At 32.7% G+C, this 26,240-nt stretch overlaps 2 protein-coding genes and 2 long non-coding RNA genes across 4 annotated transcripts; 2 read left to right on the top strand and 2 right to left on the bottom strand.

The window, feature by feature from the left end:
- Positions 1-7,291: 7,291 nt before the first annotated feature.
- Positions 7,292-11,050, bottom strand: LOC125370877. The gene is made up of 2 exons (XR_007217070.1): positions 10,775-11,050; positions 7,292-10,650 (listed from the first exon to the last, which is right to left on the bottom strand). It is a non-coding gene; the product is annotated as an uncharacterized LOC125370877 (long non-coding RNA).
- A 145-nt stretch (positions 11,051-11,195) lies between these two features.
- LOC107261996 lies at positions 11,196-12,847 on the bottom strand. The gene is made up of 3 exons (XR_003080378.2): positions 12,713-12,847; positions 11,985-12,049; positions 11,196-11,620 (listed from the first exon to the last, which is right to left on the bottom strand). It is a non-coding gene; the product is annotated as an uncharacterized LOC107261996 (long non-coding RNA).
- On the top strand, positions 12,544-14,778 carry LOC125370876. Its single transcript, XM_048378213.1, has 2 exons — positions 12,544-13,033; positions 14,577-14,778. The coding sequence occupies exons 1-2, from the start codon at positions 12,796-12,798 to the stop codon at positions 14,699-14,701; spliced, it is 363 nt and encodes a 120-aa protein (XP_048234170.1). The 5' UTR covers positions 12,544-12,795; the 3' UTR covers positions 14,702-14,778.
- On the top strand, positions 14,706-19,929 carry LOC8265944. The gene is made up of 3 exons (XM_002528374.4): positions 14,706-15,179; positions 15,674-15,859; positions 19,423-19,929. Exons 1-3 carry the CDS (start codon positions 14,712-14,714, stop codon positions 19,708-19,710), a joined length of 942 nt encoding a protein of 313 aa, XP_002528420.1. The 5' UTR covers positions 14,706-14,711; the 3' UTR covers positions 19,711-19,929.
- The last annotated feature ends 6,311 nt before the right edge of the window (positions 19,930-26,240 follow it).

Genomic DNA, 26,240 nt, shown 5'->3' with positions numbered 1-26,240 from the left:
CATTTTCTCTTTATAATAAATTCTTTAATATTTATGCAGTTAATCTTCATAATTATTAATAAATAATAGTTTTGTTTACTAAAGAATATAAAAAATTTAATCTTTTCAAAGAATTTCATAAAATAAATTTAAGATTTTATATAAATATACATCAAAAATCAAAATTAATTACTTTATTCAACCAAATTACAACATAAAAACATAATATTCTAGCATAAAATTAATGGTGTCTACTTTTTAAATTATTTAGCATATAAAATCTAATTTTAATATAAGAATATGTATTGAAATTCAAATATATAAAAAAAAAGTATGGAGATTTAGACTATAGTGCAAGTAAACCTTAACAAACATCTCTTCTAATTTTATAGATGAATCATTTATCGGATTAGATGCCTCTTATCTATATGTGTTACTTGTCCATCGAAACCAAAGTCAAAACCAAGACATTGGAAATTTTATATTTGAGTTCACTTTCCTCAGGTTGAATGTCTATTTGTATTGGCTCAATGGGAAAAATATTGAACTAATAGTATATAATAATAATAGTCACACAAAGACATAATAAATAAACTAAAATATTAGAGCTTAAAAATAAATAATAAATACAAATATACCTTCAATCTTAACAAAAAAAACTAATTAAAATTTGTAGCTTTAATCTATGATCAGCTACTAACCTTATTGTTAATCTTAAATAATTAAAAGAAAAGAGAGAAAAAACTCAAGAAGTGAATAAGTATAGTTTGGAAAATAGAGCACTAGTTATTTTATAAAAATAAAGTATAAATATAAATGGTCTAATAGTTTAAATATTTAACACTTTAATTGATTTATTGATATAAATTAAGCTCTTTTTATATATATAAGACTAATACTTTTTATATTTTAGATAAATAATATTTGAATTCATACAAAAAGTAAAAAAAGAAAAAAGTACATATATATATATATGGATGGTGATGTTGAACTTGGGCCGTACCTAGTCTACCACGAGCACGCAAGGCAAGGATTGGCCACATAACTGATCTATCCACTCTATGGCCAGCACATGGGCTTTAGATCGAATCGGAACTTATGGACCAGCCACGATAGTTCGATTATTCGGGCAATTTACTTAGAAAGCATGTGATGGGACAAGGCAATGGACTTTCCTCTCCACTTACTTATAGGACGAAATGTGATTGCGAGCAGCCTCCATTTGCTTTCTGAAAGTTTCAATCATAGGAATCTTAGTATAAAAACATCATTTTATTTCCCAATAACAGCATTCTCTCTTGGAGATACTAATGCCTCATGTTGTTGCTCATCTTGAGGCCTCAATGCTCTTTCAATTTCTTTTACAATATGAGGAACAAAACTTTCATAATATACTTCATAAGTAGTGTGAGCGGTGATTCTGGCATCCTAATATCTAACAATGTCTTTTTCAATATACTTTTTTACTTTAGATGCTACAAGAACTGTTCCCATCTAGCATATGCCAAAAAATATTTAAAGAAAAATAAAGGCGAGCGTGCCACATATATAAGTACACAAATCGATTGTAATTAATTATGTTTAACTGACTTTCTAATCAAAAAATCTGTGAATTTTTAAATTCTCTTGACAATCTCAAACAATACCATAGAAATTAATTATTGATTAAATGTAAATAAATAAATTGAAGAAAACTTGTATTAAATTTATATGAGAATTGCATTGATTAAATAATAGTCTAATGAAAAACTAAAGTTTTTAGTAATATTTTCTGAGAAAAATTATTTTAATTGTCTTTAATTTTTGCCGAGTGTTATTGATAATTATTGTTGCTCTTTTGACAGTTTGACTTTTATAGGAATTTTTAAGTTTCACTTTTTTTAAAAATATACTTGCTTTTAGAGTGTTATTATTTTATTTAGTTAAAATATTAGAGTGCAAAGTAGTTCCTTTTTCCATGATAACTTACATCACTATTTTTTTTGTCACGATATACTAACCTCTTTGCTAACCGTTACATTCAAAATTTAACTAATTTAATAAGTTAATTAATTAATTAAATTATTCAATTAGTTAATTAACCAAACATCATGGTCTTCCTGTCTCTAGACTTCATTTTAATGATACTAGGGTAAAAGTTATAGTAGGCCCAACAAATATATTAATATATTAAAAGTCCATCAGTAAAAATTAATTAATATATATTTTATAATTAATAAAATTGATATTAATAATATATAGATTTTTTATAAGTAATGATTATGTTTTATATTTTATAAGTAATTAATTTAAAATTTATGTCTAATAAACTCGATAAATTAATAAATATTTTATAAGCAAGTAATCTAAAGTTTATATTTAATGTCTTAATAATAATAACATATAACTATAAAATAATATATTTATGATTACAATTGCAATTTATAGTAAATTATATTATAACTTTGATAATTGGTCTAGCTCCACAATACTATTTAACATAATTTATATTGTTAATTTTTCTAAGATTGTTTTATTCTTACACAGTAAATGATTGATACATAATTGATACATAGTAATTAATTTATAATATTATATAAGATAATAGTTATATATCTAATTATACGTGTTAATTGTCATATTTAAACTTAAGATATTTTTTTAAGATCACTTATAATAATTGAGACTGTCAGCCTCGAGACTGAGTTAAAATCATATGATCTTAAAATAAATACAACTATCTCAATAAAGTATTTATTTAATTAGAATAAAATATCATATTATATCAAAATATGTGTCATATGCCATAATTCAGAAAAATACAATTTAAACGTTTATGGGACAAGTACCCCAATAGAATCCTAAACTTTAATTCTATTAGTCATTCGGCTCTCTTATTCTAATAAAACTGGTGCATAGAGAGCAAAACTTGACCAGGTCCCTTACATTCAGCCTGATCACTTAATTCCCAATAAAGCCGGCACTTAGAGAGCAACGCTCGACCATGGATCTTTCCTCCGGCGATGAAATTCTCATAGCCTAGAGAATTGTACTCGACCAGGGCAAGTCCAAAAAAAAAAATTCTTTTACTATCCGTCTTTGTTTAATACTAATGCGCACGCGGTCCTGATGCAATCCATTAGGTGAGATGTTCTACTACCGCCTTATCCTGAAGTTACAATCATAGCATCAATAATAATTATAGATAGTATAAATCACAAGTAAACATAATTATTCAATAACATATTAAGAATTAAAGTTGAATAGCCTCGAGTATAGCAGATATAAAAATTATGTGTAATAATAATAATAATATAATAGCAAAATAGTGATAATAATATTAATAATGATATTGTTAATAATGAAAATAAACTTAATAATAATAATCATATTAATTTTTAATCAAATAAAATTACTAACAATAATGTTAATAATGATCATAATAATTATTAATCAATTAACAAAATATTTAATTTAGACATGACATAAAAGCAGTTGATTATATCACTTTAACTCACAGTTCTACAGCGCTCCACAGTTTGTTCCTACGCTTTGGGTGGAGCTGGCTGGATAGACGGATCCTGGTGCTTTGCGGACGCACAAAATTTTGGATTCTCAGCTCGATATAATTTTGTTTGGATCTTAAAAGTTATTTTTAAATTTTAGAGAATATAATTTCTATTAGTTCTTAATCATAAATAATTTAATTTAATTAGATTTAATTAATTATAATTTTATTATAAATATTATAAATCAATTAGTATGATTAATTATTGTTCTGTTTTGTGATAGATGTTGTCGTGTTTGATTAGTTTAAATACTAGAAAATTTTTGTGGGTTGGTTATAGAATAAATATTAATGACGGATCGTCTGTTATTAATTATGACTTGTGGTATGTTGCGGAGTCAGGAAAAAATAATTCAGTTTTGGTGGCCCGACTCCCGTTAAATAATTGTGAAAAACTTGAAGTGTTTCTAGCTAGTTCTGGACTCGTTATACGGGGGTAAACGTCCATATTTTAGGAGAAGTTCTGACGAATTTTCGGTAGAATTTCCAAATCCAAATTTCTTAGGCAATCTAATTTAGGAGTCTAGACTTAGGAAAAATTAAAAATATCTTATTAATTGAGTTATTTTCATGAATAGGTTTCGGATTTCAAATTCGAAAGTGCCTACGTGAAATTTGAGTTGTAGAGAGTCCGAAAATGTAAATGTTTTTTCTGGAAACTCGCTGGAAGCCACCGGATCGAGGCTAAAAAGTCTCGACTCCAGCGAAGCTATACAATGCTGCTGGCGAACGACGGGAGAGCTTGGCTTGGGGGTTTTCGATGGCAGGGAGCTTGTTTCAAGTGTCGGATTGTGGAAAGGGAGGTGAGGGAGGGGAGGAAGGGAGGAAGAAAATGTTGTTATATTTATTTTTATTTTGTTTTTATTTTTTTATTATTTTTATTATTACATTCTACCCCTCTTTAGAAAAAAAATTCATTTTCAAATTTTAAAAGCAGTAAGGCTTACCTCAAGATTGAAACAAATGAGGGTAAAGGTTCCTTATCTCCTACTCGATTTCCTAGGTACACTCTTCTGACAAATGGTCCTGCCACAACACCTTAATCATCGGTATAACCTTAGAGTGTACTTGGTGAACTTGAGTATCCACAATCATAACCGGCTGCTCCTCGTATGTCAAGCCTTCTTAGTTCCACATATTGAGGCTACAATACGTGTGAAGGATCCAAAATGTACTTTCCCAACATGGATATATGAAATACCATATCTACATGTGAGAAATTCGGTAGCAAGTCCAACTTGTATGCTACCTCTCCAATCTTGTCAATAATCTCACAGGGTCCTACATAACGAGGGGCCAACTTGCCTTTCTTGCCAAACTGCATCACACCATGCATAAGGAACACCTTCAAGAACACATACTCCCCAATACTGAACTTCACGTGTTTTCGCTTCGGGTCCGTATAACTCTTCTGCCTATTGAAAGCTATCTTCAGCCGCTTGCGGATAATAGAAATCTTCTCTAAAGTGACCTGAACCAACTCTAGTCCTGCTAACTTTCATTCGCCAACTTCTTCCCAATATACAGGAGATCTGCACTTCTGACCGTACAATGCCTCATAAGGGTCCATCTTGATGCTTGCCTGATAGTTGTTGTTATAAGCGAATTCAATCAATGGTAGGTACTAATCCCACTGACCACCAAAGTCTATCACGCACATTCAAAACATATCCTCTAAGGTCTGAATTGTCCTCTCCGACTATCTATCAATCTGGGTGTGAAAGGTTGTGCTGAAGTTCAATCTAGTACCAAGCTCTTTTTGTAGCTTTCTCTAAAACCTCAAAGTGAACTGCGGTCCCCTGTTAGACACTATAGAAATAGGAACGCCGTGAAGACTGATAATTCTCTCCAAATACACTCGTGCATACTTAGCCACAAAATAATAGTCTTCATAGGATGAAAGTGCGCTGACTTAGTCAATCGGTCCACAATTACCCAAATAGTTTCATAACCAGCTGAAGTCTTAGGTAAAACCCAAAATAAAATCCATAGTAATCCTTTTCCATTTCCACTATGATATGGGAAGCGGTTGCAATAGCCCAGACGGCTTTTGATGCTCTAGTTTAACTTTCTGACACGTCAGACACTTAGAGACAAACTCTGCCACATTCCTTTTCATTCCATTCCACTAATAATTTCCTTTCAAATCGTGATACATCTTGGTAGAACCCAGATGCATGCTGTAAGCTGTACAGTGAGCCTCTTCTAAAATTTCCTTCCTAAGATTATCCATATGGGGAAAATACAGCCTAGTGCCCATCCTGAAAGTACCGCCATCATCTATAATAAGATCATTAGCTCGACCCTGCTACATTTCTTCCAAGATTTTCCTTAACTGTGGGTCTTGACTCTGAGCTAACTTGATTCTAACAGACCTAACCTTGAAATGTGCCAACAATACTCCCGATTCTAATACATCCATTGATGCGCATCAATTTATACATGTTTATATGCCCAATTGTTTATATTTTTTTGCATAGTTATCTTATTTTATGCCAGAATCACTGGTGTTTTGGTTCCTTTCATGTTTCAGGTCATTATCGATGGACATTATCAGTAATCGAGGGAAATACGCGCCATTACGGACTAGAATCCATCAAAATTGAGTAAGGACTAGCATTCCAAGGTTGAGCACGGCCTGGACTCTAGCCGTGCTGAACCATCAACACTTGACCCTCAAGAGTGCCATTTTGGCATGGTTTTTAAGGCCACCATGGCCCGTGGTGGCTTAGAACCGGCAAGGGCACAGCGAGGAAAAAGCCTTAAGTTGCGGGATGCGGAGGTCCAGCACGGACTTGACCAGGGCCGTGTTGAGAGATTTATATATGCATATGTGATTTATTGAGTTAGGGTTTGATTTTCTGACTTGATCTCACACATACATGCATAAGCCATCTTTTCCCAAACTTCAATACTCGAGATCTGGAGACCATTTCATCTATTGAAGGAAGAATTACATTGGTTTTAACATCAAATTGAAGATCAAGAGGAGATTTGGAAGCATTCAGAAGGTAATTTAGGGTTCATCATTCGGAATTGGAAATTTAGGGTCTTTCATCCAACTTGAAGAAGAAGGGTGTACATGCCTTCAATTTACTTTTATGAATTTGTTCTTTATTTTATGTTGCTTATTAGTATAAGTAACTAAATTTGTTAAACCCATTGGGGTTCCTATATTGTTGGGTTGTTTTTAATGTTTATGAGACTTTAATTATCAATGCTTGTCTCTTCTTGCTTTCATTATAAATGAGAAATCACATTATTCATGAGACGTCGTGAGTTGTGGTATTTAGATTGCTTTATGTAATTGAGAAATTCATTTAGTAATTGAAAATTTAAATAGCAAGAAATGGTTAATGATCACTTAAAGATAAGGGTAATTGACTAGCCGGATTAAGAATTAATAAAGCTTAATAGAGGAGGGTTAAAGCTTAATGCTAATCTAATAATCGATCGTTAGGAAGAGATTCCAACTTTAGGTTCTTAGGTTTAGGAATTCGGTTATCTCGAGAGAGAAACCGAATTCAGTTAAGAATTCATCCATAGGTAATTGCAATTGGTAATCAATATAAACTCTATCTCTACTAAAATCCAACTAGCTTAGTCCCCTTGAGTTTGCTTTTTCCTTTAATTGTTTCACAAAATCCTTTCAATCTGTCTGACACTTAGTTAACCACTTGTTTACATTTAATCATAGAGTAGTAACTTCATTGATTTTGTTAGGGTTAGATATCATTAGACACTATACTAGTTCTAAGATCACTCTTACCCGATAATACGACCTTGATACTCACCGTTAGTGCTAGTCTGCATCGATAAGTTCACTGCCTTAGATTATAGCTACACAATAGCCTATCATCCATCTACAACCCTTAGTTGCACAATTCGTGCAACTCTTTGGTCAGAGATCTTTTCTCCGCACTGATATGAGCAACACTGCCTGCTGATTTCCTACTCAAGGCATCTGCCACGACATCCGCTTTACCTAGATGGTAGAGAATATTACAATCATAATCTTTTAAAAGTTCCAACCATCTCCTTGCCTCAAATTCAATTCTTTCTGCTGAAAAATATACTTCAAACTCTTATGGTCTGTATATATCTCGCACATTTCCCCATAAAGATAGTGCCTCGAGGTTTTTAGGGCAAAGATTACTGCTGCCATCTCTAAATCATGAGTAGGGTAATTCTGTTCATGCCTTTTTAATTGCTATACACCGTGAATCCACCAGTCCTAGAGGGTAAGGTCAACACTAGAGCTAAACAATCTTTCAGCCTCTTAAAACTTCTTTCATAGGTGTTAGTCCACTAGAATCTGATGTTCTTCTGAGTCAGGTTAGTCAAAGGCCATGCGATCCTCGAGAAGTCGTGCATGAATTGATGATAGTAGCTTGCCAAACCCAGAAAGCTATAAACCTCTGTCACCGTGGTTGATTTCTGCTAGTTAGTCTCCACCTCCACTTTCTTGGGGTCCACTTGAATACCCTCTCTAGACACGTGACCTAGAAAAGCAATGCTTTCTAATCAAAACTCACACTTGGAGAACTTAGCGTACAACCGATGCTCCCTCAACATTTGAAGTACTATTCTTAGATGCCACGCATGCTCCTCTTTGCTTCTGGAGTACACCAAGATATCATCAATGAATACAATGATAAAGCGATCCAGGAATATCTTGAACACCGGATTCATCAGACCTTTGAAGGCTACAAGAGCATTAGTGAGTCCAAATGACATTACCAAGAACTCATAATGCCCATATAACGTGTCTTGAACACCGTCCTTGGAATGTCTTCCTCATGGATCCTCAACTAGTGATACCTCGATCGTAAATCAATCTTGGAGTAGTATGCAGCTCCTTGAAGCTGATCGAATAGATCATCGATGCGAGAAAGCAGATACTTATTACGAATCGTCGCTTTATTCAACTACCGGTAGTCAATACAGAGGCACAAGGTACCATCCTTTTTCACGAACAAAACAGGAGCATCCCACAGAGACGTACTGGGTCTGATAAAACTCTTATTCAGGAAGTCGTGCAACTGCTCCTTTAACTAGGCTGGTGCCATTCGGTGGGGTGGCAAAGACATAAGTGCCATACCCGGTACCATATTGATGCAGAATTCTATCTCTCTATCACACGACAATCCCGGTAGCTCTTCTGGAAATACATCGAAAAACTCGCAGACCACCTGAACGTCCTCAATTCTACTTTTTTCTGCAGAGGTATCCCTGACTAATGCCAGATATCTTGACACCCACAGTGAAGCATCCATCTAGCCGTAATGGCTGACACGAGATTCGATAGAGTAGGTACCTGCCCGCCTTTAAAATGAAACTCCGAGTCTCTCGAAATTCGAAAAGTTACTTGCTTTTTTCGGCAGTCCAATATGGAATAATGCATAGCCAACCAATCCATTCTTAAAATTATATCAAAATCCATTACATCCAACAGAATTAAATTGGCAATCAAATCCCGAACTTTAACTGACACCGAAGATGATGGAAACACAACATCGATCTCTAAGGCGTCATTTAACGACGTTGTGACCGACATAGGAACCTGAAGTCCAACCGGTTGAACATCCAACCTTAAGGCAAAACTAGGCGATACAAAGGAATGGGTAACCCCAGGGTCTAACAAAACTCTAGCCTTAGAATAACAAACAGGAATAATACTTGACACCACAACATTAGAGGCTCGCGCAACCTGATGGGTCAGAGTGAACACTCTCGCCTGCCTATAGCCTAACTACTGAGAGCCTGAAGCCTGATTTTGAACTCTGCCCCATGATCGGCCTCCCATAGGCCTACCTCTATAGCTACGACCCTACTGGCCGACAAACTGAGATCCACCCTGAGAATATCCAAGAGCTGTAGAAAAAGCTGGTCGGGTCGCACTAGCAGACAAGCCCTAAGGTGAAGCTGGTTGACTGAAGTAGCAAGTACATGCTCAAGGCATATGACCCATCTCGCCACACTTGAAACAGGCTCCACTGGAGACTAGGCAGGGTCCTTGATTGACCTGCCGCACATCTGACACGTGTTGGCTCTAGAACTAGAGCTGTTGTAGCCAAAACTCTACCCACTACCACTGAAGCCCTGCCCTGGTCTGAATCCTCTACTACCCTTCCGATTGTGTCTATCCTTCTTGTGAATACGGTAGCCTCTTTGCTCGGCCTGCTGGTCGAAACCCCCGGAGTAGCCTCCACTGCTGTAAAACGGCACAACTGGCTGCGCACTATCCCGACCCTCAATCTTGATCTTCTTTTTCTTACCATCATTAGTCCCCTAGCCAAATCCCTGCAGGTTCATCTCTATCTGCCTGGTCATATCAGTCACCTTTAAGAAACTGCTCCTCCTAGACTGAACTAAAGAGACAAACTCTGGACCAAGTCTCGAAATATACTTGTTGTTCTTCTGCTCCTCAGTTCTCACAGCATAGGACGCACACCTACTCAGCTGCACAAATTGCCTAGTATACTCTGCCGCTGACAGGTCTCCCTTAACTAGCCTCTCGAACCTCTATCTATACTCCTGCCTTACACTGAAAAGGATGAAGTACTCCTCGAACTTGCCCCTAAACTGTCTCCATGACAAACCATCCAAAAAGGGATAAATAAAAATCCTGAACCACTAAGATGCTACCCCCTTCAGAGAAAAACCTGCAATCTCGATAGTCCTCTTATCTGAATAGTGCAAATTCGATGCCCTCTTCTTAACCTCGTCTAGGAAGTCCAAAAGGTCCCCAGATACCCCATCAAACTCCATAAGCCTCAACTTAGTATACTCAGACATGAGGACCTCGTCCGGATTCCTGATACCGGACCTACTACTGTGGCTCCCTAAACCCCAGGCAGCTTGCTGCTGCTAAAAAGCCCAAAAACTACACTAAAGCCTTTTGCATCCTAGTCATATCGGCTACAAATGCTTCAACTGGGACTCCACCAGCATCGTATGCCTCCTAAGCCTTACTTGATCTGGTTGGGATGCTGCTCGAGGCCTACCTCGCCTCCTGGTATCACGGGTTGGCGCTGATGGAGCTGATTGAGTGGAAACCACATCTTGGGCCTCTTGGGCAGCTGCTGCTGCTCCAATCGCTGGAGTCCTCGGCATAGCAAAGGCTGAAAATAAATAGCAAGATATCAAACCATAATAGACTCTTTAACGTATAACACATATACTAGAATTAACGAAACATGCAAGGACAAACTCGATCCTAACTCCACAGTAGTTAAGAAAGCTAACCTAGGTCGAAGAAAATGTAAATCTAGGTTCTTATACCAACTTTATCACGACCCAATCTGTGGACCCGTGACTGGTGCTAGGAAATGGGTAGGCCACCGAAAACTGTAGCAAGCCGATGTGCGTAGTGACCACAACATAATTAAATCAATCTATCAGCATGATCGCTTAATATTTTTCCATAGTTTTAACATACCAAAATAAACTGTTCAAGTTTTGGAACCACTGCTGTGGAGAGTCTAGATCTTTTAATAGTTCAAAATACAAAAAGTTGAAATTAATTACAATGGGCCTGAAAGAGAAGAAAGTTGGGCTATCAAGAGAAAGATGATAGAGAACTTAGTTATCACCTGAAAAATTAAAATTGAGACTGTCAGCCTCGAGATGAGTTAAAATTATATAATCCTTAATAAATACAGCCATCTCAATAAAATATATATTTAATCAGAATAAAATATCATACTATATCAAAACATGTGTCATATGCCGTGATTCAAAAAAATACAATTTAAATGTTTATAAGACAAGTACCCCAGTAGAATCTTAAAATCCAATCTTATTAGTCATTCGGCTCTCTTATAACAATAAGACTGGCGCCTAGAGAACAAAACTCAACCAGGGTCTTTATATCCAGCATGACCACTTAATTCTCAATAACACTAGCATTTAGAGAGCGACGCTCGACTAGGGACCTTTCCTCCGGCGATCAAATTCTCATAGCCCAAAGAGTTGTACTATTAGGGCAAATTCTAAAAAAAAAATTCTTTTACTACATGTCTCTATTTAATACCAGTGTATACGTAGTTCTGATGCAACCCATCAAGTGGCATGTTCTATTGCCGCTTCATCCTGAAGTTAGAATCATAACATCAATAATAATTATAGATAGTATAAATCATAAGTACATATAATTATTCAATAACATATTAAGAATTAAAGTTGAATAGCCTTGGGTATAGCAAACATGAAAATTATGTGTAATAATAATAATAACATTAAAATAACAATAAATAATGATAATAAAATAATAATAATAATATTAATAGCGATATTGTTAATAACGAAAATAAAATTAATATAATCATATTAATTTTTAATCAAATAAAATTACTAATAATAATGCTAATAATGATCATAATAATTATTAATCAGTTAACAATGCATTTAATTTAGACATAACATTAAAACGGTTGATTTTATGACTTTAACTCACAGTTCTACCGCGCTTTGCAGTCTGCTCCTACACCTCGGTTGGAGCTGGCTGGACGAACAAATTATCTATTTACGAAAATAACTCAATTAATAAAATATTTTTAATTTTTTCTAGGCCTAGACCCATAGATTAGATTGCTTAAGAAATTCCGACTCGAAAATTCTACAAAAAATTCGACAAAATCACCCCTAAGATATGGACGTTTACTCTCCCTATAACGAGTCTAGAACCTTTTAAAAACACTTCAAATATTCCTTAATTATTTAATGAGAGTCGGGCTACCAAAACTGCATTATTTTTTTCCGACTCCGCAACACACTACAAATCACAATTAATAACAAACGGTCCGTCATTAATATTTATTCCACAACCAACCCACAAAAATATTCTGGTATTTAAATTAATCAAATATGACCACATCTATCACAAAATAGAACAATAATTAATCATATTAATTAATTTATAATATTTATAACTAAATTATAATTAATTAAATCTAATTAAATTAAATTATTTATGATTGAGAATTAATAGTAATAATATTTTCTAAAACCCTAAAATAATTTTTAAGGTTCAAACAAAATTATACTAAGCCAAGAATCCAAAATTTTGCGCATCCAGAAAACATCGGCGTCCGAAAGCCGATACTTATGATGTCGGATTTCGAATCCGAAAGCGCCTACGGCAAATTTGAGTTACGACGAGTCCGAAAATGCAAATGTTTTTACCAGAAACTTGCCGGAAGCCACCGAATCGAGGCTGAAATTTTTTGGCTCTGGCGAGGCTATACAATGCTGCCGGTGAAGGAAAAATGACGGGGGAGCTTGGCTTGGGGGTTTTCGACGGCGAGGACCTTGTTTCCAACATCGAATTTGCAGAAAAAGGGTGGCAAACAACTGTTGTACGACGGCAGCTTCCTTTCCTCAAGCTCGATGTCGGCAGCAAAAGAGAGGAAGGAGGAGGCGACAGCAGCAAGGGAAGGGAAGAAAAAAGCGAAGTTTCTGGCGGCCGAAAGGTGGCAGCAGCGACGAAAAAAGAAAGAAAGAGAGGTAAGGGAGAAGAGGTTGTTTATTTATTTATTACTGTTTTATTTATGGGTTTACAATAGCAATTTAATTTTTCAAAAATATCTTTTAAATAATAATAATAAAAATTTCTTTTCAATTCTTTATTTTTGCTATTATTTTCTCTTATTCTCTTTTACTTTTTCAATGCCCGGACATAAAATTGAAAAGCAAAAAACAACAGCAGCTGCAATGAAAATATACCAACCACTTCAAATAGATATTTAAAAACATAAATAAAGAGAGGATTTAGATGCTTTTTTGATAGCAATTGTTTATTTGTTAGGAAAATATGTCCAAAGCCACTCCTTGAAGAGAACCAAGTCTCATTATAAAAAGCAGAAATAGTTTTTTTTTCTTTTTTTCCCCTTCAATTACAGTGGTTTTAGAGAAGAAAGAAATTCTTTTTGTTAGATAGTCCAAAGTTGATAATCCAAAGTTGATAATCATTGTTACAATTTTAAAAATTCTAAAAAGATTAGCTAAAATTGTTAGATAGTCCAAAGTTGATAATCTTTTTGTTTTCAAACAATTAAACCAATCACCATATGATGTTTCCAAACATTTCATCCCATTTGACATTCCTAACCAAAATGAAGCTCACATATAAAGCTTACTCACCTATCCCTAACCTAACTTCTTCTTCTTCTTAATTATCATTCACACACCTTACTCAAAATGAAGAGTCTTGCTGTATTTTGACTTAGGCCTAGCATCATAAAATCCAGACTGAATTGGGCCGGGTACTGGGCTACCACCTGATCCAATCAAATTCTCCAAGGCCCAAAAGAAATGACTACTTCTCAAATTGGCAGTCAAATAAGTCAGTTTCCTGACAGGTGTTAATTAGGGATAAGGCGGACATCTCAATAACCCCCCGGTTTCATAGTTAACCACCAAAAGTGTCCAGTTATTTGAACGCGTCAACAGTACGCACGCGAAACTTTTCTTTCTTTTCTTATTATTATTGGATAAGCTTCCATGTATGTACTTTAAATCAATATTATATTTTTGCATTTTATATTCTGAATGTAAAATAAATTATATCTATAATCTTTTTATAGTTTTTTTGGGAATATATAATCTCTTATAATTAGATCATATGGATCAGCCGTTCAACAATGTAGTGCTGGTTTAGTTTACATTTTCTTTAAAAGAATAGAAGAAATAGATCTATATATAAATATAAAATATATATTTATTTATATTAAATATGTGCAAAGTAAATAGAAATGGAAGTATTTTATATTTTAAGATTAGTTAATTGTTTAAAGTTAATAAATATAAAGCATAATTGATAATATATGTTTAAAATAGATAAAAACTTTACAAAAAAGAAAAAAAATCTCCTGATTATTATTACTTATTATGGTGAGATTCTTTATTATCATACATTCAAAACACCCCAATGTTTCTCTTATTTGTTTATTATTATTATTATTATTATTATTTAACGCATCAATATTTTGCTTGTCTCGTGATTCCAAAACCTCTCATAAATCGACTCTGTCTCTGTTGCCTTGCTCAGCGTTTGCCTGTCACTTCCTTTTCTTGGTAATCGCTCTCTTCTTCTTCTTCTTCTTCTTCTTCTTCTTTCCTATCTTTATCTTGAACCCTAAAAAATCCAAAACCAAAACCAAAAAGGACCAGTAAAGGAAAGAAAATGCACGCGAAGACCGACTCAGAAGGAACCAGTGTAGACACATCATGGGCGCCAAGGTCCCCGAGGAGACCAGTATACTACGTACAGAGCCCGTCAAATCACGACGTGGAGAAAATGTCATATGGGTCAAGCCCAACTGGATCACCAGCACACCATTACTATCACTGTTCACCTATTCATCACTCTCGCGAATCATCCACTTCTCGCTTCTCTGCTTCTCTTAAGAACCCAAGAAGCCTTTCTGCTTGGAAACATGTTCAGATCAATCACGGTCACGATGATGACGACGACGACGACGACGACGATGATAACGGTGGTGAAATGGGGGGTCGTTATTATGGCCATGGTTCTGCTCGTAATATCAGACTGTATATTTGTGGGTTTTTGTTCTTTGTTTTGCTGTTTACTATCTTCTGCTTGATTTTATGGGGTGCTAGCAAGGCTTACAAGCCTCAGATCATCGTTAAGGTACGTTTGGGGATTTGATTATATATTATTTCTTTCTTTTCAGAATTTGTCTGCTGCTCTGTTTATTGCCTTTGTGTTGAATGTGAACATTTGGTATAATATTGGACCAAGTGGAATTTTGAATTAGGATAGTGCTGCCTCATATAGTATAAAAAGATTATTATGTGCTGGTATGGTATTTAGTGATTTATTTATGGATTATTTTTAATACTAGATATAGATAATTCAAGTTAAAAAGAGATTAAGAATTTGGATTAGGTGGCGTATTAAAAAAAGCCTTGAATTAAGTTTCAGTTGTCTATGTAATTATCTTTTAATTTTTTTGATGAATAATTATATAATATATTATTAACAATATAGTTTTTTTTAAAGTATTTATCCCTCATTGGAGGGCATTAAAGCAGGAGCATGTTTTTTTTTTTTTTTTTTTTTTTATAAAAAGAAAAGGAAAGAAAAACAAGGAATGGTAATATTTTATGTCATTGGTAAAGCAGAATATTGTGTTCGAGAATTTTAATGTACAAGCGGGGAATGATCAGACAGGAGTGCCAACAGATATGTTGTCGTTGAATTCGACGGTCAAGATTCACTACAGAAATCCCGCAACATTTTTTGCCGTCCACGTCACTTCAACCCCTCTTGAACTTCACTATTACCAGCTCAAAATCGCCTCTGGACAGGTAAGACAACGATCCGCTTCTTCTTAATTCCCCCCAGAGAAATTCCTTAATTCTTTATTTTTCCAGTCCTGATTCATCGCATGAAGTAACGGTTAGAACAGGGGCAAAAGTGTGATTATACTAGGTAGGTCCCAAATTCTCGATTGTTATCTATGAATAGTTCAGCAGATTTTGGGTCAAAACTCGAAAGGACCCTTTTAACTTTAGGTAGATAATAGTTCAAAAAAAAAAAAGAAAAAGAAATATATATTGAAAAAGATTGGGTAGGTGGGGGCCATGGAGAGAGGGGTTAAATTAAATAATACCATTGGCTAACTTTTATTAGAGCGCCTGTAAAAAGTCTGCAGAGACTTCTACAAACAAACCCAATAGTGTAGTCTGTTTTGTTGGGAAGTGAAAATTTAGTGGACCCCACTAGTTTGAATTTTGGTTTTGTTTTGTAATATGACTTTTGTAGCCCTTATTTTATTAGCACATCAAGGCCTTATTCTTATTGACCACTTCAATTGGCACTTAAAAAAGGATAAAAAATAATAATAATAGTGAAATATTTTTAATAATTCTTTTTCTTTTGGTTAAAATTTATAGAGAGAATATACTCTTAATTTTTTTAGATAATTGATTAGATAACTTGTTGAAATCTTAATTTTTAAGTAAATTTTCTATAATAACTTATTTAAGTACTATTAGAATATTTCTAATATATTCTTTTTATTTTTAAGAGTTAATCATATTCTATTCTTTAAATATAAAATAAAGAGTCAATTTAGCTTTATATATATGTCTTCTCTATATTTAATAAATATATTATAAATTTTTATATATTTAATTTAATTTAATATTCGCTATTTTTATTTTTATAGTAAGAATTAAGAAACGTAAAATTAAAACTATTAATATTTATAGAAAATAAAATATATTGAATTTAAATAAAAAAATTTATATTTTATATTTAAATATTTTTTATTATAGGAATTATGTTTTTAAACTAAACATAATTGGAGATATGAGTTTAGTAGCCCAATTTAAATTACTCATTAATGCCTTGTTGACCACTTCAATTGGCATGGACACTTCTTCTCTACAATGCATTGAGAAGCTACATTCTTGAATACAACATTTAATCAAATTCTTTTGTTCATTTAATTTTAGGCAGTGCTGCCATGGTTAGTTTGCTCCCTCATAAGCCATGATTGTCAGTTATTAATATTAGTACTCCCTCCATTTAATAAGCTATTTATCATTTTTGGCCATTCTAAGAATATAAGTCACTTTCTTTATAAGTTTTTAATTTTATAATTAATTTATTAGTTAGTATAACACCTATAATTGAATTTCACCGTTTTAATTTTAAAATTATAAATTACTGTATTTTTTTTTTTGAGTTTTAGTGTAAATTATTTTTATTTGATTCTTAAAGGTTATAAATGAATTAATAAGTAAATCTACCAATTCTTAAAAAAATGAAATTTTATTTTAATGCAAATCGTAAATGGCATTATCAAAATTAGAAAATAATATTATTAAAAAAAGAGATATTTTAAAATAGATGAGAAATAGTCGACCATAGAAATCGTTGTCGAGACTTTAGAAATCCCTGGGGGCCAGGCTTGGTTAACACAACGCTTTCATTTATTTATGTGGGTCTCTGTGAATTCAATATTTATACGAGACCAGAGCCAGCCTGCCTCTGATAGTTCTTTTTTATTTTGTTTTTCTTTCTTACCAAAATTATTTAGACTCTGAATAATGGAATCTTTGCCTGCTTGATGAGAGTAAATGCGTTCCAGACATTGTCAATGAACGTTTAATAAACCAGCCTGACCATTTTCGGATCAGAATTATTCTAGTGGACCAAACATATTTCTTTCTAACACAGATGATCACACGACATTGATCGGTTAGACTTTCTTAAGATTTTATAGACTTATTTACAGTGCTGTTGATTGTTTAAAGATAACGTATCTAAATTCCTTTTGATTTCATACACTGATTGTTTACCAACTATTTTATTATAAAAACTATCTATTTACTAAAACAGAATTGAAAAATAAATAGTTTATAAAAAACAAAATAATTTTAAATATGCCTTTTCAACACTCAACAACAATTCTTTGATCATTTTTTCCAATATCTATTAGTCATAAACACTTAATTGATAAAATAAAAGTGCAATTCGGTCCTTGGATATGTTATAAATGGTAATGGTGGTGTTGGTTGTGTTATTTATTGGCAAACCATATTATTAGATGGGAATGCATAGAAACTGAATCCGTGAATTTAGATATTTAAAATGGACGTAGACATGCAGCCATCTAATTCATTATTCTCACCAAATAGTCACTCTTCCAACATTTTAGCAAGTCAAATAAGAACTGGGGAACTGGGTCCTTTGGCTTGCTGGAAGCTATTCATCAATAATATTATATGTGTCGGATATCTGTTTTCTAACATCAAACGTATCGCTGTCACAAAAAGAAATAGTTTTATATAGCAGTGTGCCCCTGGGATATTTCGTATTATACTAGTGAATCTTAATTTTAAATTAAAAAAAAAAAAAAAAGGAAAATTCGAACTTTAGACTTTATGCATCTTCAATTAAGCTTGTTTGTAAATAAATAACTAATGAATTAAGATTAATAATGCATTCATAAAGTTATAGTTTTATATAGTTGTTAACATCGTTAACAATGATGCTTTTTTATTTAACTTTATGATATAATATGTTAGGCATTTATAAGTTTGAAATACAACTAATAAAGAAGCAAAGGAGTATTAGTTAGTTAAAATGAATGAAACTGAGGGGATAGTTTATGTAATAAAAAAGCAAAGGGAAAATTGTAATTAGCCATACTATTTACACCATTCAACTTGTATTTATCATAACACTCCATTTCTTTCTTTCTTTTTTTTTTTTTTTTTTTTGTAAAGCAAAAAGAAAGAGGAATATTGTCAGGATGACAAACTTGATACTCAAAAACTACAAGAAGAATCAAACATATAATATAAGCAAAGCTAGGGAGCATATATACTTCCAAAAACGAACACAATCACATCCAATGATCTAAGATATTGCACATCTGAATTAGTTCTTTTAACACCATATCAACATCAGGAATACAAGACTGAGAATCTCCATATGTGACACATAGTTGCTTCATAGCACACCTTGCCACTTGTTGATGCCAGGGAAGAGTTGTGGATGCTACACAAAATGCAAAATCCTCCTCCAAGTAGGCTTCATAAAATGCACTAGCACAGACACTGCGAGCAGGATTGAGAAACTATCCCCCGCATCTTCAACCTGTTTTTAATTTGAAACCCGCAATTGTTAGCTTAACCAATTGCAGACCTGTGCCTTGTAAAACTATATTCCCGCATAAAATGACGCTAGCCACTGTGAATGACTTGCTACTCGTGTAGTTTTTCAAGTTTTGTTCTGAATTACATGATTCTGACAGTAACTCAGTAACACTTCCACATCACTGTGTCTGATCAGCTTTGTGATGTTTTTCTAATTATGTTTTTCTTTTTGTGGTCGATTATCTTGATGATTGTAATAGATGAAGAAGTTTACTCAATCAAGGAAGAGCCAGAGGAAAGTGACAACGGTGGTGCATGCTTCTCAGATTCCCCTATATGGTGGTGTACCACTTCTTGCTAGCGCGAAAGAGCACATTGAGAAAGTAGCAGTGCCTCTGAACCTAACATTTGTGGTGAGGTCAAGAGCTTATATTCTGGGAAGATTGGTGAAATCCAAATTCTATAAGCGTGTCAGGTGTCCTGTTACTCTCCATGGCAACAAATTAGGCAAACCCCTTAATTTAACACATTCATGTGTTTACCACTGAATGATTTAACATCTTCTGGGGTTAGTAAGATATGTTGTTTCATTACATTTTTTGCTGCTTTAAATTTTCGTTCCTACCATGTCTTGTAATCAGGTGTTTTCAGAAAAAGATTCATGTAGATGGATGCAGCAGAGATATACTGCTTTGCAATGTAAATGCTATTAGTTGTATTTATGAAGTTCTGGAAAGATACACATATTTGATTGATATTGTTAGCAAGTTCTGTTGTGGGTTTTCATACTGATTCAAAGATAATATTTCTAGACTCTATGAAGATGGGGAAGCTGAAACCTTGTTTATGTGGGTGTGCTTCTGTGTCCTTGTTCTGTCCAAATTTCAAGACAAATCTGCTTGGTATTCAGAAGTGAGGGAAACCCTGGCAGGCTTTCAAAACATTTATTTCTTGTATGGCTTGGTGGATCATGAATATTTGGTTGTGATTGCTGCTGAAGTATCATATGCTGAAAATTTATGAAAAATCTATACGATTTTGCTGCTATACTATGATGATTGATGAATGCAAACATGATATCTATATACAATACTAGTAATTTCTTAGAACTAAATGTGTTCTCTTTCTTTTTCTTGTGTGCTTGCACTTGTGATCATATTTTCCTGTTCGTTCAGAATAACAGATTTCTGTTTCTTCCCCTGACTTGTACTGTCTATTTCATATGCAAAATACACAGAAACCAGAATATGAAGTGAAGACTTAGAAAATTTTTAGAGAGGAAGTGCTGATGATAACAAGTTTGTAGTGAAAAGAGAGGTGACTGACTGCAATATGGTCAAGTTAAAAAGATCTATAGCGTTTCTTTGTAATTCTGGAATCCTAGTTTATGGTGAAAAAGATGGAATCTTTTCTAGGATGTGCCAAAGTAATCAAAGGATTGGGGGAGATATGTTGTAGTGACCGAATATATACAAAAGAGGGGAAACAAGAAAGACTAGAGCTGACTACAGGCACAATATGGTAGGGTACCTCAGACTTTGCTGACACATATTGAACACTACAAACTCAAGGGGGATTGTGCTTTGCTTGAGGGACTTGAGATAAGTAGCAACATATGAAAAAACACACCTATTGAACAACACAATTCATTGTTATTGTAATGTACTATTAAGTTCCATTAGTTCACTTACCTTTCTGAGCATCTTCATTCCTGTGTTCAACCTGACATCTTCTCCTTTATCATACCAGAATCCCTTCGCTTTCTTTTCAGCTCATGATTCTCGGCACATTCTGCAGAAGCATTATCGTCAACAGTCTTGTGTTGATGACTGGGAAGTTTTTCTTCGATCTATTCCGTCACATTGCTCAGATGGAATCCAAGTGCTTTTGACATCAGTTGGAAGTCTTCCAATAAAGGTTAGTAAACATTCACAAGCAAAATGCAGCAGGCACGATGCTTAGTTTAGTTACACATCTCACTAGAGTCACTATGATCAGAACGGTGGAGCTGTTGTGTAAGACTGGGATTCTCTTCCTTGTTCTTCTCGATTCTGGGTATGGCCGGATCCTCTGCAGGCTTCTCTTGATCTTTCTTCTTCAAGAAATGAAGAATATCTAGCTCGGTTCCGCTACAGCCTTGTTCTGCACTCTGATCACTTCCATTTCCATGTTGGTGATGATCTGCCATGATCTTTAACATAAACAAAAGCTTTATTCGGTAAAAAATATAAGAGAGAAATGTAGAACACTGCGCTTGTGGTTTCAAAATGTGCAAATGCTTGTATTTATAGACAAGGTAATATTGATGTAGTTGATGATGAAAGAACCAATGCTACTTCACATGCTTCAACTATTTGTTTTTTCCTACTAAGCATCAGGGGCGATGTAATTGCAGGAGTGACAATTTGTATAATGTGTATTGGAGTGAGTGTGCAAGTACTTCACTGTCGCTTATACTCCAGCCCCCCCATAAATTCATATTATAAAATAACATTTCAACATATTCTTTACTTTTTCAATATAAAATAAAAAGTCAATTTGGCTCTCCAAATATAAAAATTCAAATTTCACTATGTATATTTAATAAAATATATTATAATTTTTTATATATTTAATTTAATTAATATTTATAATTTTCATTTTTAATTGCTAAATTTAAAAAAATTAAAAATATAGTATTTATAAAATAAAAGTAAGGTAAAAATAAAATATAAAAATTTATTTTTATATTTAAATACTTTTATTATAAAAATTATATCTTTTAAAATAAAAAAACACAGTTAAAAATGCTGAAAGAATCTTAATTTATAAGTAGAAAAATCATTTGTTGGCATTCAAGACATTACAAATTTTCTTGGGTGAGGGGAGTAATGCCCTTGGGGTACACAACATATGAGCAAACATATAAACTCTATAAAATTTTGATCTACATTTTAATTGTACATGACTATATTTTAACTGACAGTTTCAGTATACAATTTGTTTCCCTCTGGCCATCAAATGGCTCCGATCCTATTGCTAATTTTTTTCTTTGCCCTAGTGAATATAAATTCTTAAATTATTCATTATGATGTATTAGTTGATATGATATGGCAGCTTTCACGAAGTATTCACCGTTTCAGTCGGGTCATATGTAAGCAAACCATCTAGTATTAGGATTAGGGGCTCCCAATATATATATATATATATATATATATATATATTTTAAAAATAAAGTGTAATTTGGCCACCAATTTTTTCATTCGAGTTTAATTTAGTTGTTTTTTAAATTATAGACTATTTAATTCAAACTATATATTTGACTTAAAAATAATAAGAGAGTGAGAACTACTCTCTTATAAATAAAAATAATTAAAAATTATAATATTATTTAAAAATATTTTAATAATTTTAATAAAATTAATGTAATTAAACAATAAGTAGCTATTACCATCATTACTCTCTTTGAAATCGCTCTCAACTCACCGCTTCGCATCACTACTATTGTAATTGTCTCTTTCATTATTATTATTAAGAAAAATAATAAAAATACTGTAGCAATATTTATTTTTTGTTATATTTTATTGAAATATTAATATATTTTTTAATTTATATGAAATTTATATTTTTTTTTTTATTTTATTCACTTTTTAGGGGTGTGTAACTCACTTTTCAATTTTTACATTAGTTACGTGTTAAACTTCAGTCATTAGTTAGATCCATATTTCTGTCCAACAGAAGAGTTAGATCTGTATTTTATATAATTTATTATTAAAAATCACTTTTATTTATATTCTCTATTAGAAATATTTTGTAAAAAAAATAGTAAACAGGTTCTACTGGGTTCCATTATTATAATAATTTTATTAATATTTTTCTAAAAATATATTACTATATTAAATTAAATGGGTCACTCGCGTGATACTGCAAGTGGATGCTAAATTTATAGTATGATATAATGACATTGTAAATCATGTGTGAAATAAAAGTAACAAATATCATGCAATAATAATATAAAACATTAAACAGTATTGTTGCTAGATTATTAGCTGGCAAATCAATTAATTCAATTATTACAGTAGTAGAAAAATGATAATTGTTGCTAATCTAATCTCATCTTCAACTCAAATCTATAAACAGTATTTGTATATGAGTTATTCATAGATAAAGTTATTAGGTAAAGAATAAACATAATTATTACAATATAATACAATAGATTTGAGCTTCTCTGAGTACACCATAATTATTGCACCAAATTTGGTTATAGTAATTTTGCATTAAGGGCATGCACCCGTTGAGACAATAACGTTATTCTAATATTACTTTATAGGTCAACTTTACATCCTACACATTGTCATAAAAACTTAAAAAAGATATGAAATTTGTCATTACAATATTAGTTTAAAAAATAAATGAAAAATTAATTTACAGGAAATAACACCTTATCGATATAAATATTCAAAACTAATAACTTAAAAAAAAATTATATATTGATATTTTTTTCAGATTGAATATTGTGAAGAGAATGATTTTACATAAAAATCCATTAAATTGTTAGTTTCAATGGACACAAAGAGCAAAATAGTAATTGTTGGAATCTATTGTAAAAAGAAAAAAAACATCCACACAGTTTTGTGAGCATAGGTGCAGTGGTGTCAGGGACACCAATATCTTTCTGCAAGGTATAAATATGTAGGATCCACAGTATGCATGTGGTTTGGCAACATGCTCAAAACTTAAAACCCCTAGCAAAACGTTTTCGTTTTTGAAGGCTAGTGAGCCAGAAAGTGGAAGGCAAAATTGTAAATGGCCAACGTTTCAATTGATTTCAAATCACTGGCTAGTGAGCTAGAAAGTAGAAGGCAAAATTGTGAATGGCCAACGTTTCAAATCACATGCCATAACACTATTATTCTTTTACTATAAATGGTCTTTTTGGTGGATACAAGCTGAGCTTTAAACATCTAAGGTAAAATGCATCTTGAGAAGATTTGGTTATTTACTTTTCATTTTCTGACATGCAAAGATAATTGGCGATTATAATTGAATCTTAGGATTTATTTTTAAGTTTTTTATAATAAAATATTAATAGTTAATATATATTATATTTGCAAGGTTCTATGGATAGTGGCAAAGACAATGTGTTTCAAAGTAGGTACTTAAACAAGATGTACCATTGTAAGAAAAGTTAGAATTAGAATTCCTAAAAAGAACAACGGCAACAAGAGTAGACCTTACTACTATTTCCAAGCTAATAAATGTCGTACATTTCTTGGATGGTACATTCTAGTTTATCTAATTAGAAATGCTTCAACTTATAGTTTGAGAGCCTTAATTTTGAGTTCAAGATAAGAATTAATATCTATAAGATAGTGACAGTTTAAGAGTTGAAAGTAGAATTAGCTTCTTTAAGACATGAGAACATGAAGATATATAGAAATATCCGAGCACTTGGAAAAATTGGTAGGAAATATTAAGACAAATTTTGCTATTTTTATAATGTGTAGCAAGATGCCATTACAACAAAATAGACGTTTGGCAGTGAAATTATATATGTTAATTATTTTGGAAGTGTTATTTTGCGGCGTTTCTTAATTCTGTAGATAAGAAGAGCTGTTATTTTGAGGTGTTTTATAAAATATAATTAATTTAAAAATTAATAGTCTCTCTAACCCTAAACAAATTATTCCACTGCCATATCTCTCATCATCTACTCAAAGGAAATTTCTTATGTCATTCCTTTTCAAATCGAAAGTTGTTCTTTTGTGTTCATTCTTTTTATTACTCTTTATAAATCGAAGAGCTAAAGCAAGGTATCTCATTGATTTCTCTAATTTTATGTTTGAGAGAGCTTATTGATTTCTTTTTTTCTTTGATTTTTCAGATAATCTATTTGGCGAGATTATAATCGTAACTTATAATGACTCTTTTTTATTCTTTTTTCAATGTATCTCCCTTACTACTAATCTATTTCTTTATTTGAATCCACTTTGAGCCGAGTAGAACAGACTAAATCATATATAGTTCCTCATTAATAGAACCGTGAAGAAAAACATTATTAATGTATATTTGGTGAATGGACCATCTAGCTAAAAGGACTCTAACAATGACTAACTTTGGTACTAGTGGTGAGCTATCAAAGAAATCCACACTCTCAATTTGGTTATGGCCCTTGGTAACTAACCTTACCTTACATCTCTTAGTTGTACCATTCGAATTCAATGTGATTTTATAAATTTGTTTGAATCTATTGTATGCTTCCCTTCAGGTAATTTAATGATTTCCTAAGTTTTATTCCTTTCAAGAGTATCGAGCTCTATTTTGCATTGTTTCAAGCCACTCTTTCTGAACATAAGCTTATTTCTAGGATTTAAGTTCCTGAATTACTATTACATTACCTAGAAAATTCATATATGTTGATGAAAAGTTAATGGTTTTAACAAAAGGGTAAGTGAGTAGTGTGTAAAGTAAAGCGTTGAGAAGGTTTGGAGCCTTAGAGATGGTGCTAGCACTTGGTAGAGACTTGGAAAATGTACAACTAGTAACAAAATAATTTAGCCATGCAAGTTAAATTCTAACTCTACTCTTGTGTCTAATAGGAGCAATGGGAGGTGAAGGTTGAAGAGTGATTGAGTCTGAAGAGGTACTTATGTCAGGTGAACTTGGATGATCTATACCAGAGGTTGACTCAATTATATGGTCATGAGTTGAAATTGAATGATGTTCATGTGGAAAATCAATGGTAAGGATGTTCGTAGAGGTAAAGATAGACCAAAATCAATTTGTGAGGTTTATGAAAAATCACATTCCTAGAAGTAAAAACTTGGTGATTTTCTAGATCATATACTTTATATGCTTTTTACATTTAAAGGCTTTAAGGAACATTTATCTTTGTATGGCTTGGCAAAACAGTGACATCCAAAACCCTTAAGAGTTTCATAATATGCATTTTTGTTATAAAGGATCTTATATGGGCTTTCCCAATCAAGAAGTGAAGTGGGTAGTTTGTTTACTATTTAGGTGGCTATGAGAAGAGAATAACTCCAAAAAAAATTTCAAAGATTAGATTGGAACATGAAGGATCTTGCCAATTCAAGAA

This window comes from Ricinus communis, chromosome 8 (assembly GCF_019578655.1).
Source record: "Ricinus communis isolate WT05 ecotype wild-type chromosome 8, ASM1957865v1, whole genome shotgun sequence".
Classification (NCBI taxonomy): domain Eukaryota; kingdom Viridiplantae; phylum Streptophyta; class Magnoliopsida; order Malpighiales; family Euphorbiaceae; genus Ricinus; species Ricinus communis.
The sequence above is the reverse complement of the archived record's forward strand: the minus strand, read 5'-3'. Positions and strand labels throughout refer to the sequence as shown.